The sequence below is a fragment of the Pimephales promelas genome, chromosome 1, assembly GCF_988280905.1.
Source record: "Pimephales promelas chromosome 1, fPimPro1.hap1.1, whole genome shotgun sequence".
NCBI classification, from domain to species: domain Eukaryota; kingdom Metazoa; phylum Chordata; class Actinopteri; order Cypriniformes; family Leuciscidae; genus Pimephales; species Pimephales promelas.
In genome coordinates, this window is record NC_142769.1 from 51,901,769 (window position 1) to 51,917,616 (window position 15,848).

Below are 15,848 nucleotides of genomic sequence, written 5' to 3' on the forward strand. Positions count from 1 at the left end.
GGCTTAAAATGACTTCCATGATGTTGAAGTTACATAAACAAATTATGTTTGTTTGCCAAAACAAAGTTATGTGCAACCGGTGGAACTTGTTTACAAAATAAAGTTAAGTAAAGCCAACACATCATTTTTTTGAGTGTAGAAAAAAAAAGAAGATTTTTTTGTTTTGTTTTTTATGTGTGACATGTATATTTTTTTATTCTGAATGTGTTCCAGTTTATTTAGTTTGTTTCTTGTATTAATATCCCAATGTTTCGGTTCTTGTTAATGTCAATGTTAAAGTCCCCGTGAAATCAAAATTGAACCTATTTACTTTGTTAGCGCATATATTACTAGTCTTGAGGTGAACAATTAATCCGTGCAAGTGAATATATATTAAAAAAATGTTTTACCTTAGTAATCTTTAATCAAAATCTGAAAAGTTACTTCCGTTCTGGAACGGTTTCTTTTTCTGATGACGTAGGTTTCACAGTTTGGGTGGGGAAACGCTTAACCACTCCCCTCAAACCGAGAGGAGGAGCGCTAGAGTAAAATCCTGCCCTCTGTTCAATATTCCGTTTCACTTGGAAATACGTCACAGCACTGGAGAAAAATCGTTTGCAACTTCCGGTTCACGGGGACTTTAAGTTTGAAGGGTTATCTCCTGTATATATTCCTGTTTTTAGTGATTTTGTATTATCAAGTATAACTCTATACAAGTATAACTCACTTTACTGTGTTATCTTTGATACACTTACAACTCTAAGACATTCATTTCTGTAAGACTCGACTGTTTTCTTTATAGTTTTAACATTAATCATGACGCATTTATTATGTTTTGCAAATCATTTTTCACTTATTGTTTTGCTATATTTCACTTGCTCTGGCTTTAAATGTAAAATTAAGGCTTAATCAATAATTAGCACAATAGAATACAAAATTTTTTATGTGTGACATGTATATTTTTTTATTCTGAATGTGTTCCAGTTTATTTGGTTTGATCATTGTATTAATATCCCAGTGTTTTGGTTCTTGTTAATGTCAATATTAAGTTTGAAGGGTTATCTCCTGTATTCCTGTTTTTAGTGATTTTGTATTATCAAGTATAACTCTATACAAGTATAACTCACTTTACTGTGTTATCTTTGATACACTTACAACTCTAAGACATTAATTTCTGTAAGACTCGACTGTTTTCTTTATAGTTTTTATATTAATCATGACACATTATGTTTTGCAAACTGGCTTTAAATGTAAAATAAAGTTTAAATAAATAATAAGCACAATAAAATATTACTTTTTTTATGTGTGACATGTATATTGTTTTAAGTTCTCTTGTAGTTGCTGGTTAATCATTGATTATCACATTCTGAATGTGTTCTAGTTTTTTTTTTCTTTTTTCCTTGGATTAATATTCCAGTTTTTCGGTTCTCAATGTTAAGTTTGAAGGGTTATCTCCTGTATATTCCTGTTTTTAGTGATTTTGTATTATCAAGTATAACTCCTTTGCTGTGTTATCTGACTCGGCTGATTCCCACTTCTCCTCTAACTCACTCAGACTCAGTTTTGTGGATCTTCCTCGAGTCTTCTGGTCTTCAGCTCAGAGCTCGTGTCTACATAACTTATAGAATAAAAATGTCTCTGAAACATCTGTGTATTTGACAAATATTGCATTTATTTCACGTCACTTCATGAGCATCAGGAATCAGAAAGTGTCTGACATCATGTCATTGTTTTTAGCTCCTGATCAACTCTCACCGATCGCAGCCGATGTCTGACTCACATAAACTTGTTTCATTGCAGGATGAATTGGATGAAATGACATGTCTGTGGGACGCACATGCAATTAGAATTTTTACAGAATGATAAAATTGAACCTGAAATACAAATTCAGTGGCATGTTAATATTGTGTCATGTTCCATCTCTAGAAAGATGTCTTAGTTGCTTCAACTTTTCTTCCCTATATTTGTAATATGTCTCCATGTCCACAAGAGGGTGAAATGAGACCCGTGACCAGAATGAGTTTTAACTTGATTTACACTGCAGATCTTAATGCACGGAGAAGAGGAAAAGGCTGTTTTGCCAAACTCAGAATAGAAACAATTAGATGGAGATCTAGTCATATAATTACATGTACACTGTAAAAAATTTGGAGTAGGATTTACTTGAAAAAGCCTTGCTAAACTATCTCACTCAGAAAATGCTAGTAAATTTACAAAGATTTGCCAAGTAAAAAACTAAACATATTTATCAGTAGCTTTAATTAGAAATCTTTAAGTTAAATTTACTTGGAATATGGAATTAAGTAAAATTTACAAAAAATAAGTAATTTTAATTCGGCTAGTAAAAGGTTGATTAATATCAATTTCCTTTGTATTACATTTCACTAAAACACTAATCTTGAATTTTATTAGTCATTTATATGTGCTTTACTTAGATCATCTAAGTAATTTATACATCATGTCAGACATTAAGCCTCAGGTGAATGCAAACACCTCAATACTTGGTAGACAATACACTATGGCGGTAACATTTGATGGGTCGTTTTTGTGTTTGAATGTGTCATTTTGAGCAAACAAATTTACTCGAAATGTCACAAAATGGCAATTTACTAAAACTGACAACAAAAATCAATGATAAAACAGTGTAAATACAGCTGGAAACCAGTGAAAAATGAGCCTCATTAATTATTCAAGGTCCAGTGCTTGATGGGAACCCCAGTATCAGAAAAGTTGAGTAATGTTTACTTAATTTTATTGAGTTGATATTTACACTTTCATTTCTACTGGCTTGAATTAAGTACTGATATGGAATTTACTTAGTTTTTTAAATTCTTGTCTTAGCTAACTTTTTAAAGTAAATTACATTGGGTTTTTTCACTATTTACTTCACCAAAAAAAATCATTTTTTACAGTGTATAATAAAGGAGCTCTAATGATTAGAATGTTTTGGTCTAAAAAACACATGAGGTGCGTTCCATTCGACCGTAAGTGGACTGCGAAGTGGACTTTACAGGGTATTTTGCCATCTTAAGTGAGATTCCAATTCGAAGGGAACAAACATGTTCAGTTCGAAGGGCACTGCAAACGGCATAGGGAATAAGGGAACATCGATACATCACTTCACAGGAAGTCAGTGAAGTCCACTTCAAATGATAAACCGTGTTCAGGGAGTAGGGAGCGGTGAACACTGCGTAGGAACTAGGAACCCTGTCGAATGGAACGCACCTATGGTGATATAGATAAGAGTCTAAGTGATGTTGCGTGTTTTTTAGGCCAAAACATTTTTTGTCACATACAGCAAACATCTCCTCACCATCCGCTAGCCTTTTCCTTGAACACACTGTAGACATCTCAGGCTCCACAAACAGCGACACAAACAAACTAACCCGCTCCACTGAACATAACAAACTGTTCCAGCCAATAACCGACTGAAGGATTTGGGGGGATAGTGTGCGCATGAGGAGGAGGAGGGAGGGTCTAGCTAGATATGTTTCCTTGCTAAAGAAAACACTACCCGTTTACACGTGCTTAAAGTCTGTAAAGCGTAATTCTTAATTTTGTAAGTATTTAAAGGGTACATATCATGCTTTTAAATCATTCATTTTTACATATAAATCATACCGTTGTGGTCTATATAAAGCATAACTGCAATGCTTGGGTCTGAATTCCTCATTATTAGCTCCACAAGCCCCTTATCTGATGTGCGTCTGTGAGCGACCCGTTTCAAAGCGGCCCCTTTAAATAAAAAGGAGATGCGTCACACCCCGCCCGCTCTCCAGGTCCATGAGTTCACGGTCGGTTCAACTCCCCGCGTTCGGCCATTATTGTAGTTTGATTAGAGATATACGATTATATACGATACCTTCAAAGAACATTTTTATTCACACGTTAATAAAATGTCAACAACAGAAGACTTGTCCATCAAGCCTTACATATTCGAGCCAGAGCGAGCGAGTTGATAAAGACGACGAACCTGCAGATCAACCTCTTCATATGGATAGATTGGTATGTGAGTTAACTGTTTTGTGTTATTAGTGAAAGTCGACTATTTCTCTTGTTAAAACAAGCACACTGACAAGATAAATGACTACGGTCTAATCTTACCACAAACATCTGTATTGATAATATGATGCGTTTAGAAAAGCAGCTAAATGACCATTGATGAAACTCAAGAAGAATAATACTGCAGACGTGTAACGTTCCTTCAAAACAAAAACAAAGAAAGACAAAGGTACTGCTAAACCATGACCACCATGTGTTTTAAGAAAGTACTTTATTTTTATTAACGATATTTACAGCTTATCGAAATGCTCTGTTCGTCGTCTCCAAAGATAGAAGGAATTTACCTCTCATTCCAACGTGATCTCATGAGAATACGTATGTATGTGTACGTAAAGTGTCGTTCTATCATACGTATATATAATTACGTTTTATATGCGCAGAAACGTATAATACTGACGTATTTACAGTACTAAAACGTAAAATATTTACGTATTGACAGCACAAAAACGTAACTTATTTACGTATGAACAAATCCACCGACGTACACATTGTACGTATCACAATTTATGCATATTAATATCGTAGCATTATGTTTTGACTCTATTGCATCCCTGTCTTATTAATGAAGTTTTCAGTCGCATTATTGATATAATACTCATAAATATTAACATTTTGCTCGTTTCGCCTGCATGGTGTTAAACAATACACTATAAAACCTTAAAAATACATTCTTTAACGTTACTCGTTCAACCATTTTGTAATAGTTTATTTACCTTGAGACACATAAAGCGTTTTCTCCTATAAAACACAACAAAAATTCACAAAAGACATCAATTTTAATAGTTTGATGTAATCCAAATCTTTAGAATCCATAGTTGTTTGCAAGAAACAACTCCTAATTCAGCGATTTCAGCCTCTTATCCAGATCTCCATTCTCAGCAGCGACCGTAACGTTACAAGTCAAAGTCAAACCCCGCGCTGGTGATGAATTCAAATTCAAATATTGCGCCCATACGTCATCTTTTACGGCAGCGATATCAAACGTTCATTGGCTCTTCCCTGCTTCGTCACAGTTTGCGACATGAAGGACTGTAGACGGTTGGTTAGTTTAGTTCATTTGAATTTTGAAATGGAGAAGCGCGAACCAAGCCGGATTAACATTTTCATTAGTAATTTAATTTCTGCTCTGTACTTCATACAAAACTATTACAATACTGCCAGAGAGAAGACTGCGACTGCAACGCTTCATCATGTGAACGGCTTTTGGTATCGGTTTTGACATTTTCGCAATAAATAAATTATTGTGATTATACTTGTCTGTTAGTTATGTTTTTCTTCATAATTGTAGTTTTTTACGTAGTTTTAAGGAATTGTTATGGTAGGTTTAGGGGTAGGAGTAGGATTGGTGTCTCAAAATATATTTTAATGCTATATTGTTAATAAAACTGCCCTTTCCCAACACCTGTCTGTTACGTTTTATCCTTTTTTACATTAAGTATAAAATGGGTATGTTTAGGTTTGGGATTAGGGTTACGGGATCTTACATTTATCTATAAAATAGTAAAAAGGGAAATTATCCATATATCTTTATGATATAGAATATACGTAAATAGTTTACGTTTTGTAGCTGTAAAAACGTAATAATGTTACGTTTAAATGTTGCAGATACGTCTATATTATACGTTTCAGCATCTATCCAAACGTACTAAAAAGTACGTTTTCTATCTTTGCAAAAACGTAAAATAGCTACGTATTAACAATGAGACCAGGCTGCTCATTCAGACGAAGTCGATCGGCAAACCCTTCTTTATACTGGCGGAGGTTGTTGAAGTGGGAATCCTTGAAGTGCTTCAGGTCACTAACGTACATCCAACAACTGAACATTTTGACTAGCCCTCTCGTAGCTTCTGCATCGAGCTCGGACTACAAAATCGGAGCGATAAATAATAATGGCGGATTGCTCGAAGTTTTGGACCGGATGTCTTTATTTGTCCATTCCGCTGCAAATACTGTGATGTAATTGTTCAAAAAACGTCATAGAAAACAGAAAAATCTGAACAGGTTGAAAAATATGACCAAAACAGAATATAAAGATATAAACGAAGCACCTGAAGAGAATAATTTCATATTTTTTGTACTTATAAACACTCCAAATATACAACAAAATGCATTTAAAAAAGCTAAAAAAAAAGGCTAAAAAAGTGGATTTTGCATGATATGTCCCCTTTAAGTTTTCAACTGAGAAACAATTTCTGACAAGTAATTATTGAACCAATTTTGACTAATTTTACTAAAACCCAAGCAACCGAGTCTCTGCAATTATATCCTGTAGATCTATGGGATCAGATGCTTCAGAGAGAATGATAGACAAATAGAGCTGAATATTACCTAAACATGTAATTATATCATTTGTGACAGCATATAGCTGCTGTTACAGTATATCATTTGTTTGCGCACAAAAAGTATTCTCGTCACTTGATAAACTTAAGGTTGAGCCACTAGTCACTCAGACTATTTTAACGACGTCTTTAATAACTTTTCAGGGAACAAGTTTCAATCCCTTACATTAAGAAGCCTATGGACTAGTATGGAGGAGTGATCCAGCTCGCAGATTTCATCAAAAATATCTTAATTTCTGTTCTGAAGATGAAGGTTGAACAACATGAGGGAGAGTACAATGTTTACCTTTAACAATGTTTCTAAATTCAACTGTTCAGTGACCATTTGATATGGACACCCCCAACTTTTGATTTTAATATATTAGTAAATGTTAATAAAATTAATTTAGTAGTATGTATCATTGTTAGTTCAATCATGTAAACTAATTTAGTTAACCAATGTGAACAACTGAACATTATTGTAAAGCGTGACTTTATTTCGACTAATTGACTAAGTAACTTTTCCACTGCATGTCAGATAACTCTCATTAGAGTATTAGTTGTTAGGTTAGATGGAAAATAAGTTGACTAGTTACTTACACTGTAAATGATTTCTGTTGTTTTCACAGGATTATACTGTTTTTCTCAACAGTTTCTTACTGTATAATCTATGTACAGTAAGTTACAGTAGATTTAGTTGTTTTCACAGTATTAAATTGTTTTTTCAACAGTTATGTACTGTGCACACAGTTGACAGTATGTTACTGTAGAATTTCAATGCATTCTGGGAAATTATCAGTTACTGTTAATCTAAATACAGTGCAAATTGACCGCGAAAAACACCACACACAGTTCCACGGAAAAATTGCTAGCCTACTAATGTTATTCTTACATTTAAAATAAAAATGTAGCACTGGTTGACCATTAACAGTCATAATTTATGACATAATTTATGTCAGTGGGGTGTGCATGAAAGCATATTTGACTTTGGAAGAGTTTCTCTGTCGTGTCAGTGGTGCTGCTGTCTTTTCTGCCGACCTGCAACTTCTTCATCTGGTAAGTAATAATTCTTATAATGTGTATACGGATTCTAGCTAATAACTTTAAAGTTTTTTAGAATAGCTGACCACGATTTCTACATTCAATTTAATCTATTCTAGACATTTTAATATAATATCTATATGATAGGCTACTCTTCAATGTAGCCATTTGGGGCATGTTACTGTAAATTCAAATACATTAGTACGAAATGACCGCGAAAAATAACCACAACCAGCTGCCATTTTATGAAGAACTCTTCAGTTCCCTTCTCTCTGTAAGAACGCGCAGGCCGTGCATCGCGTCGCTGTCGGCAACGTTTTTGCCATACATATCTGGTTAGTAATTCATATTTTTATGCAAACCATATGAGTTGTGTACGTTAACAGATTAACGTTAGAAAGAACTGGCCGCGGAATGTTATAAGCCTAGCATAAGTCAGACGCGGATTTCTTTCATCTTGATAGCCTAACTTACTTGATTAAATATGTGATTTTATTAACATATATTTCATATGTAACCTCTTATAAGGTCAAAATGGTCTAATCATTTTGTTATTTACCACGTTAAGTCGGTGAAAGCGCCTGCACGTTCATTATTTTATAACTAGGGGTTAGGAATTGAAAATCGATATCCTGAAATCGGATATCCAAGGTTAGGATTCGGATTTATTGTTATAAAATTAAAGTGTCAATTCCTCTTATTGATTTTTTCACGCTTTTTTTTTCTTCGTGTAAATCCTGACCTGGCGTTCTGCCATTTAACGTTAACGTTACCTCAGTGATAACTGATGGACCACGGAAAGCGCCCAGGTGTATTTTTGTCCAAAATATTAAGTCATGCATCACACAAGCAAGATTTAACCTACGTTTTCACGTGATCGTAAATGAATTGATGTTGAGTTATGTTTCAGCTTGCGTTGCATTCAAAAGAAAAGAGTGGACGATAGAGATGAGTTATCTTTAGCCGTTCTTGGCATATTTATTTCAGCTGTTGACACTGACACATCAGTCTCTAATGAAGATTCTCTCAGTAATATGATCCTCTTAACTACGGTAAATCAACTTGGACAAACATAATAATAATACAAACGCATCCTCCATAGCCTATACTTTAGTGCCCTCTTGTGGCATAAACATATGCACAACACTGAACAGTATAGCATTGCATTATATTACACAGCATACAACTGAGGACATAATGAACATACTTTAACAATTGATTTTAAACAACAGTCCAACAAACAAGATTTTAGTATTAAGTGAATTACACTTTAGACATAATTTTGTCTGTTTTTGCTGTTTAGCCAAAACAACAACAACAAAAACGTACTGTATTTTAACTGTCTTGTCTGTTCTCCTTTTCCACAGGTGTGAGCTGTGCATGTTAAGAAGACCCCTATCCATCTTGACGACCGATGAATTGTAAATCTAATCTAATTTAATTATTCTATTTATCTAACTACTACTACTATACCTTGGTCCAGCACTGACCCACTGAGAACATTTTAAACAGATTATTATCCATCTGTGAATTTTGTCTATCTGCAAGTTGTTAAGAATTGTTGTGTGAAAATAAACGTTGTTGTACAGTTTAAGGTTAAATTGCATAAAAGCTTGGATAGAAAACTTCCTATTGCAAAAGTTAGAACATAAGTCTACATATAAATGATTATCAATACCATAATGCAAGTTTTTCATGGCACATGTGCATGATGAGGTTGTTTTGTGTTTAGTTTTTTTTTTTTTTTAAAGGACACTGGATAACTTGTCATTTTGTAATACTCATCTGGATTGGTGGTTTACTTGTCAAAGCTTTTATAGTTTATAAGTTTATATGTGTCTCGCAGCCCTGCAAATCTGGTCCCTTAGATAGAAAGCAGCCAAAAACCCTTTAAAATCAGCAACTGACCAGTTAGACAGTCTATCTCAAACCAATAGACAATCTTAGACTAGTTTAAGCTGTTTTACCCCAGCAGGGAGTGGGTGGATGAGTTGTTATGAACTATCTTTCTAATAGATTGATCAGATAGCACCCCTTTAATCTTTTCTATTTTACCTGATATTTTTTTTGCATGTATTTATGCATAATTGTTCATGATTGTCATGCATGATTTTTATTGTATTATATTACATTTTTATTATTAATGTATTTAATTGTATTAATGTATTTAAATGTATATTATAAATGCGCTAATGTGTTTGAAAATACACAATAAACCTTGTGCAGTTAAAGCTTCAATTGTTCTTTTTTCTATTTCCCATTAACAGTTTAAATAATATTTCTACGGATTTTCTACAGGTTACACAGTAGCACTATAAAATAAATACAATAACATTTCATACTACACAGTATTATTAAAAATTAACAGTGTAATTCTGTACTTTAATATGGTAAGAAATTACAGTAAAATAATGTTATTTAATTTACAGTATGCTTAACAGTACTGTTGTTAGTGTTACGGTAATTTTACTGTTAAATGAAATACAGCAAGTACTGGATAATTGTTGCCAGTAAGTTACTGTTAATTTGACAAGAAATTTTTTACAGTGTAGTCAGTATGAGGGACCAACAAAATAAAGTGTTAGCTGATATTAAACAGAGTCTACTAATACCTTAAAGTTAGTTGACATGTTACAGCAAAGTTACTTATAGTTAGGAGAATGTCTCACTGTAAAAAATTTTCCTGTAAATTTTACAGTAAAAAACTGGCAGCAGGGTTGCCAGCCAGTTACTGTTTTTTTTACAGTATAGTTCTGTAATTTAATTTACATATTTTTACTGTATTCTCTGATTACAGTAAATAACTGTATTTTTTACAGTAGTTCCATGAATCTTTGTATTCGCTATATCTGGGAAATATGTAAAATGCCAGCTGAATTTTAAATGTTAATTATTTATCAACTGCATAAGCTTTAAACAATTGTTTTTAAATTCATTAAGTGTTGTATAACACGCAACTTAATTCCCCTATTACTTCACAAAACAAACAAACTATTCAACATCCTATAAAAACAGGTCAACATTTATTTAATTTATAACTTTAAAATATGCATGAAAAAAAAGCATAAAACAGTGTATTTTGTATTCTTTTATATTGTATTTTTATTTACAAATGGACAAGAAATTATTTTTTTTTTAATTACTTAAAACAAATAAGTCATCAGGGCCCTTCATATCAAAATAAAGTGTAACCTAAAGTGTTACTGAATTTCTTAAAGTTCAAAAACATCCTCTAAGTTTTGCTTTATTGCAATAACCATGTCTGCGGTGCATTTCTAAGAAACAGGTTCATTTTCACTCCTCCCTTTTTTACACTCAACAAAAACTCAGTGAAATGAGGATCTCACACACTTTCCGAACTCCAGCTCAGACTCAACAACACTCTTTCATTTCCACGAGCTCAACAACGGCATACAGGTAAATATATACACTGTACAAATGTTAATAATACAGTTCAGAAACTGAAGATCATCTTAATAATGCATCTACTGTCTTTAATATCCTCATTTTAATCTGTTACAACTAGTCTTTATGAATATTTACATCAAGTTATTAATCTGTTGTCATCAAAAGAGCAGCTTCATGTGGTTTTCCATAATAATGTAAAATATTATTATTAATAATAATTAAGAAAAACAGTACTAAATATGAATGTGGCAATATTTCGCTGCAAAATAAGAGTTAAAAATATTATTATTATTATTAACTTTAGTCAGGGATATTCAGAAAAGCATGCAGCCGTATCAGAAGTTGTTCATTCTGTGATTAATCGCTGAAGTGTCTGTCAATCTCTTGTTCTCAGGATGAGATCTGCGGTTCTCCTCGTTCTCCTCGTCTCTCTGATGTTCACTGATGGATTGGATGAATGTGTCGGATACAGAAATGATCAGTGTGAAAAGATTAACAATTCTCCCTGCCTAGCAACTATGAATAACAATGCTTATGCTCAGTTTAAACGCAAACATATTCTCTCAGATGTTTTCGATACAAACAGCCTAATGGATTGGTCAAACTACCTAATAAAGCAGAAACTTTGTGGCACTGACAGACCTTCTCAACAGTCCTTTGTCCGCAACGAGAATAGCATTATAAATATCTGCAATGGAGGAGGCATCAGATTCAGAGACAGAAACACAAATTCATACAAAGACAACCTGTGCACCAGCAGAGCGACGTTCACAGTGTACATCGTCACAAAAATACAGCAGTGGAAGCCGTGTGTAGTTGTGGATGTAAAAGTGATTCAGAGCTATGTGGTTGTAGCTTGTGATGTCGTTGGTAACAAGTGTTTGCCTGTTCACTATCAGACACAAACTAACACACCGCCAAATAAAGATGATGAGACCTGCTAGCCGCCGACATATTGGCATCATGATTACATTGAGGTTGAAGAGCATTCGCCCTATAGGTAGACTTTAGTTGTGTTTAAAAGTGAAGTTAGTTGGAAATCATTCCTAGTTAATCTCGGATGTTTCACATAAGCGTCATTATCCAAGACGAATGCAAACATGTTCATAAGCTTCACTTCTATCGTCTAACATCACTTACAACTGATTATAGTCCTTTCAGCTCTGAGATTCTCGTTTGTTTTTATGAACGCTTCATATAATCTGGTCATTAGTGAATCAGTGAATGTGGATTTGTTGTTCTTCTGTTTCTTCTGTTTGAGAAATTTTAGCTGTTTATTACTGTTTTCAGTTCAAATGATGATAGCAATTGCTATGCTTTTCCATGTGTCATTTTGAGAACTTAACTATTTTTACAGCTGTTTTGTTTCCTTTAACACTACAACTGTGTAAGGCATGTGTGTTGTTATGGTTTTACAAAAACCAAAATTGTGCTGAAAATAAACCATCTTACTGTCTGTCAGCGCGAGTGTCTTACTGTTCATTCACACATCATGGATCGACGGTCAGGTCAGTATAGTCGGTCTGTGTGTCTCACATACTGATCCTAAATTAAGTGTTTCTTGACAAAATATTCTTAAAGTTTCTCACCACTAAGTTTCTTAGCCTGGCTGCGCCCTCCCACGCACTTCTGCTCAATTTCATTTTCCTTCAGTACTACGTCTAGGTTTTTGTAGGACCAATCAGCGAATAGAGGGAGTGGCTGAGAACGATGACGTTGTGTAACCGGTGGCTCGCGACACCAGTTATAATAATACTTGTCTGCGTTGTGTAGATAACTGGACCACAGGCGGCGGTTTCACTGGTTTACTCTCTGATACACAAAACACATAGGACAGTCTCGAGTGAGACGCTCCTATCACTATAAAACAAATGTGACGTACATTTAGTCACCATGTGCTTTCATCTCCACGTATATGGATCAAAGTCAAAAATATAACACAATCAGGACAAAATCACTGAAATAACCATACAGGTATGTAGAGTAATGCAATATGCATACATTGAAGTGAAAAGATAAACATAAAACCAATTATTAAAGTAAAGATTACCTAAGATTTAAGAAGAGCCAAAAATAACTCACCTCCTCAGTGCATTAACAATGCTCAAGAGGAAGAGGTGGAGACAAAGCAGGAAATTTACAGACACATGATGACATCACAACAATTAAAGGGAAAAACACCCTTATTCTAGGACAAGTAGATATATGTGAAACCTTATTTGTGTAAATTATAACAATACATACATTTTAACAGAACACATTCTGTCCCTGTTACAGTTGCACGTCAGTTTGAGTTGAGTAATGGCAGCGGAGAAAGACGTGAGAAAAGCTGTTCGGTCCGTTATTGGAAATAAACAGAATTTAAAGCCGGAGTAAGAACAAGGTTTGTTAAGTTTTGTTGGTGGTCATCCTCTTTATTTCAGGGTGAACACATTCAGAGTTTTCACTTCACCTCCTTTCTGAAGCAGGCCACCGCTCCAGTTATGTTTCTGGGTTAGAGATCGCAAATCCAAACCCAAACTGAGTAAAGTGACATGTATATGATGCAATAAAGCCTCTAATGAATTGAATGAGTAAAGGCCATTATTTCTTTGACAGTTTTCAATCTGTTTGTATGTAATGTTTACTTTTAATAAATTCTAATTCATACAAATATGACTTTTGGCTTGTTATTATTATTATTTTTCATAATATTTACTGTTATGCTATGTAAGCAATCCACACTTCATTTGAGCCCTTAGTAGTTCTGTATATTTGACCGTGTGAGTGCAAATGCTGAAAATGCTATAGGCCCAACATTTAAATATTACAACATTTCCTTAAACTTACTAAAACATCTTTCTTTTAAAAAACCCTTCATTATTTGCATCAGAGGTCTCCTACAATAACATCTGATAGGTGAAACACGTTTTTTTTTTTCCTTCTTCTTTTTTGGGGGGTTAACATGCACAAAAACTTGCACTTTTTATAGACACTTTTTGTGTCTAGTGAAATCTACCTCAAAATAAGTACATTTACTTGTCAAGTCCGAAGAACATTTTCTTATATTAAGAGTCTGGTGTGCAATGCATTTTATAAGACTTTTCTTTCATGGCAAAAAAAAAAAAAAAGATGTATTTTCTAGTATTTTTTTCCCCTTAGATTTCAGTTTTTGCAGTGCATCATGTAACCTATTGTCCCATATTTGGTTGGTTTACATGCCTCTGTTCCATATTGTGTTTGATATTTCAGGTGAACACATCAGATTTTGTCTTTCCAGCGTTCTCGCTCTGCTTGTTTGTTCACAGCAGGGTTCAGATAACAGGGTTCACACTTATTCAAAAGAACCAGACTAACATTATTTTAAAGTTACAACTATATGATTTCACCAGTTTTTGTCACTTCTAAGGTCTGGTATAAAGACGTTGCTCGTGTGGTTGCCCAATAGAGTAAAGTAATGAATAGTTAGAGGGAACAATGCTTTCAATAGAGAGTTTATTAATCAAATTTTCATTTATTATTTATTAAATGTCATTTTAAACACAGTATTACTTAATCAGATTACTTTAAAGTGATTACACAAAATGTGAGCTATATGAATAATTGAGTAATTGTTTCATATGTTTTTTGAAAACAACAAAAAGTGTATACATTTATATATATATATATATATATATATATATATTTCCCCTAGACTGGACACCCAAACACCGCACCAAAAATACAATAAAGCCTGAATCTAAAGCAACTGACATGATTTAAAGATTAGAAGCAATCAAAAAAACTTGTGCATTACATGTGCAATCTGGCTTGACATTACAGAGGAGATTCTTTAGTCTCCACTTTGATATCAGTGTAAGTGACTCCTTTGTATCTGCCGCTGGTTCCATAGGCAAACGCAAGGCCGTTCTTGCAGGTGATCTTCACTGTGCCGGTGTACGGCAGGTCAAAAGTGGCTCTGCCAATGGTGACGGAAACGTCCAGCTTCTTCCGTGGTGGCACATCTACATCTGTAGACAGAGTTTCGGTTGTCTCAACTGTGTTCTCCAGACCATAAGTGCTTTCATTTCCAATGGTGACAATGTATCCTCCTTTAGCTTCAACAACCTCTGGAACCCCAGCCTTCACTTCCATACTAACGGTCGAAGTAAAACTCTGACTCATTGACCATGAAGATGTCTTAGTTATTTTCATTGAGCTTTCAACTTTTTGTTTTTGAGTGGTGCAGGAGTCGTTCCTGAAAGTGAAGGATTCGATTTCTTCTGGCGCCACCTTTGGTTTCAGTTGGTGGAGAGTGGGATAGTGGACATCGGTGAGAACTCTTGATTCTGCTCTGAGAAACATGAATCCCATGCAGTCGATTTCCTGACCAGATTTTCCTATAACTCCCAAACAAAACCCAGAGCCGACATCAATCTTATATTCTGTTTCTAATGTCTGCTTTGTCATCTTTGCATTAAATTCTCTCCCCAGACTGGTCGTGAATTTGATGGCTCCAAGACGATTTCTTGCTTCGTTCCTCCACAGGGACAGTGAGGTGAAACACTCACCAGGTGCAAACTTGAAATCTGTATGGTTATCATCTGGGCTACCAAACGTTTGTTGTTTCCTATCTGAAAGCTCGACACTGACAGCCCTAATACATGTGTCTCCCATCCAGACTCTGATCTTCTTTAAACTGGCACCATTGTTCTCACCAGTAAATCGGAATAGATTACCTCCATTTCCACCAATTACTTTAGCTGTTGTGTTGGGCGAATCTGAAAATAATATAAATATACAATTTTACAAGTTATAATTAAGTTCTCAGCGGTTAAGTTCTCACCGGTTGAGTTCTCACCAACTAAGAATGCCACATCTCCATTTTCACCAATTTCATTTTCACCATTTTCACCAATTTGCACAAGATCTGTGGAGGACATCTTCAAATTAAAACTATCTGAAAAAAAATAAATATTAAAGATCAGAATTAGCATCAACTTTACACTTCAAAGCGCGTATTGTTTTCAGAGAAACACGTGATCAACGAAAAACGAAGCCAAACTTTCTTTCCAGTCATGT

The 15,848-nt window shown here is 34.4% G+C and overlaps 2 protein-coding genes across 2 annotated transcripts in view; one reads left to right on the forward strand and one right to left on the reverse strand.

Annotated features, from left to right (window-relative positions):
* Nucleotides 1-1,627, forward strand: part of LOC148998550 (uncharacterized) — an 11,232-nt gene extending 9,605 nt beyond the window's left edge. Inside the window, exon 6 of the mRNA XM_089131755.1 lies at nucleotides 1-1,627. This exon is cut by the window's left edge and continues 1,114 nt beyond it. The gene's annotated coding sequence lies outside the window, so the exon portion shown is untranslated.
* Nucleotides 1,628-14,488: 12,861 nt separating this feature from the next.
* LOC120485497 (aerolysin-like protein) lies at nucleotides 14,489-15,534 on the reverse strand. The gene has a single exon (XM_089129614.1). The coding sequence runs from the start codon at nucleotides 15,441-15,443 to the stop codon at nucleotides 14,604-14,606; it is 840 nt and encodes a 279-aa protein (XP_088985740.1). The 5' UTR covers nucleotides 15,444-15,534; the 3' UTR covers nucleotides 14,489-14,603.
* Between the last annotated feature and the right edge of the window lie 314 nt (nucleotides 15,535-15,848).

Coding starts and splice junctions, on each gene's coding strand:
- LOC120485497 (XM_089129614.1), bottom strand. CDS start 15,443: ATGGGAGACACATGTATTAGGGCTGTCAGTGTCGAGCTTTCAGATAGG.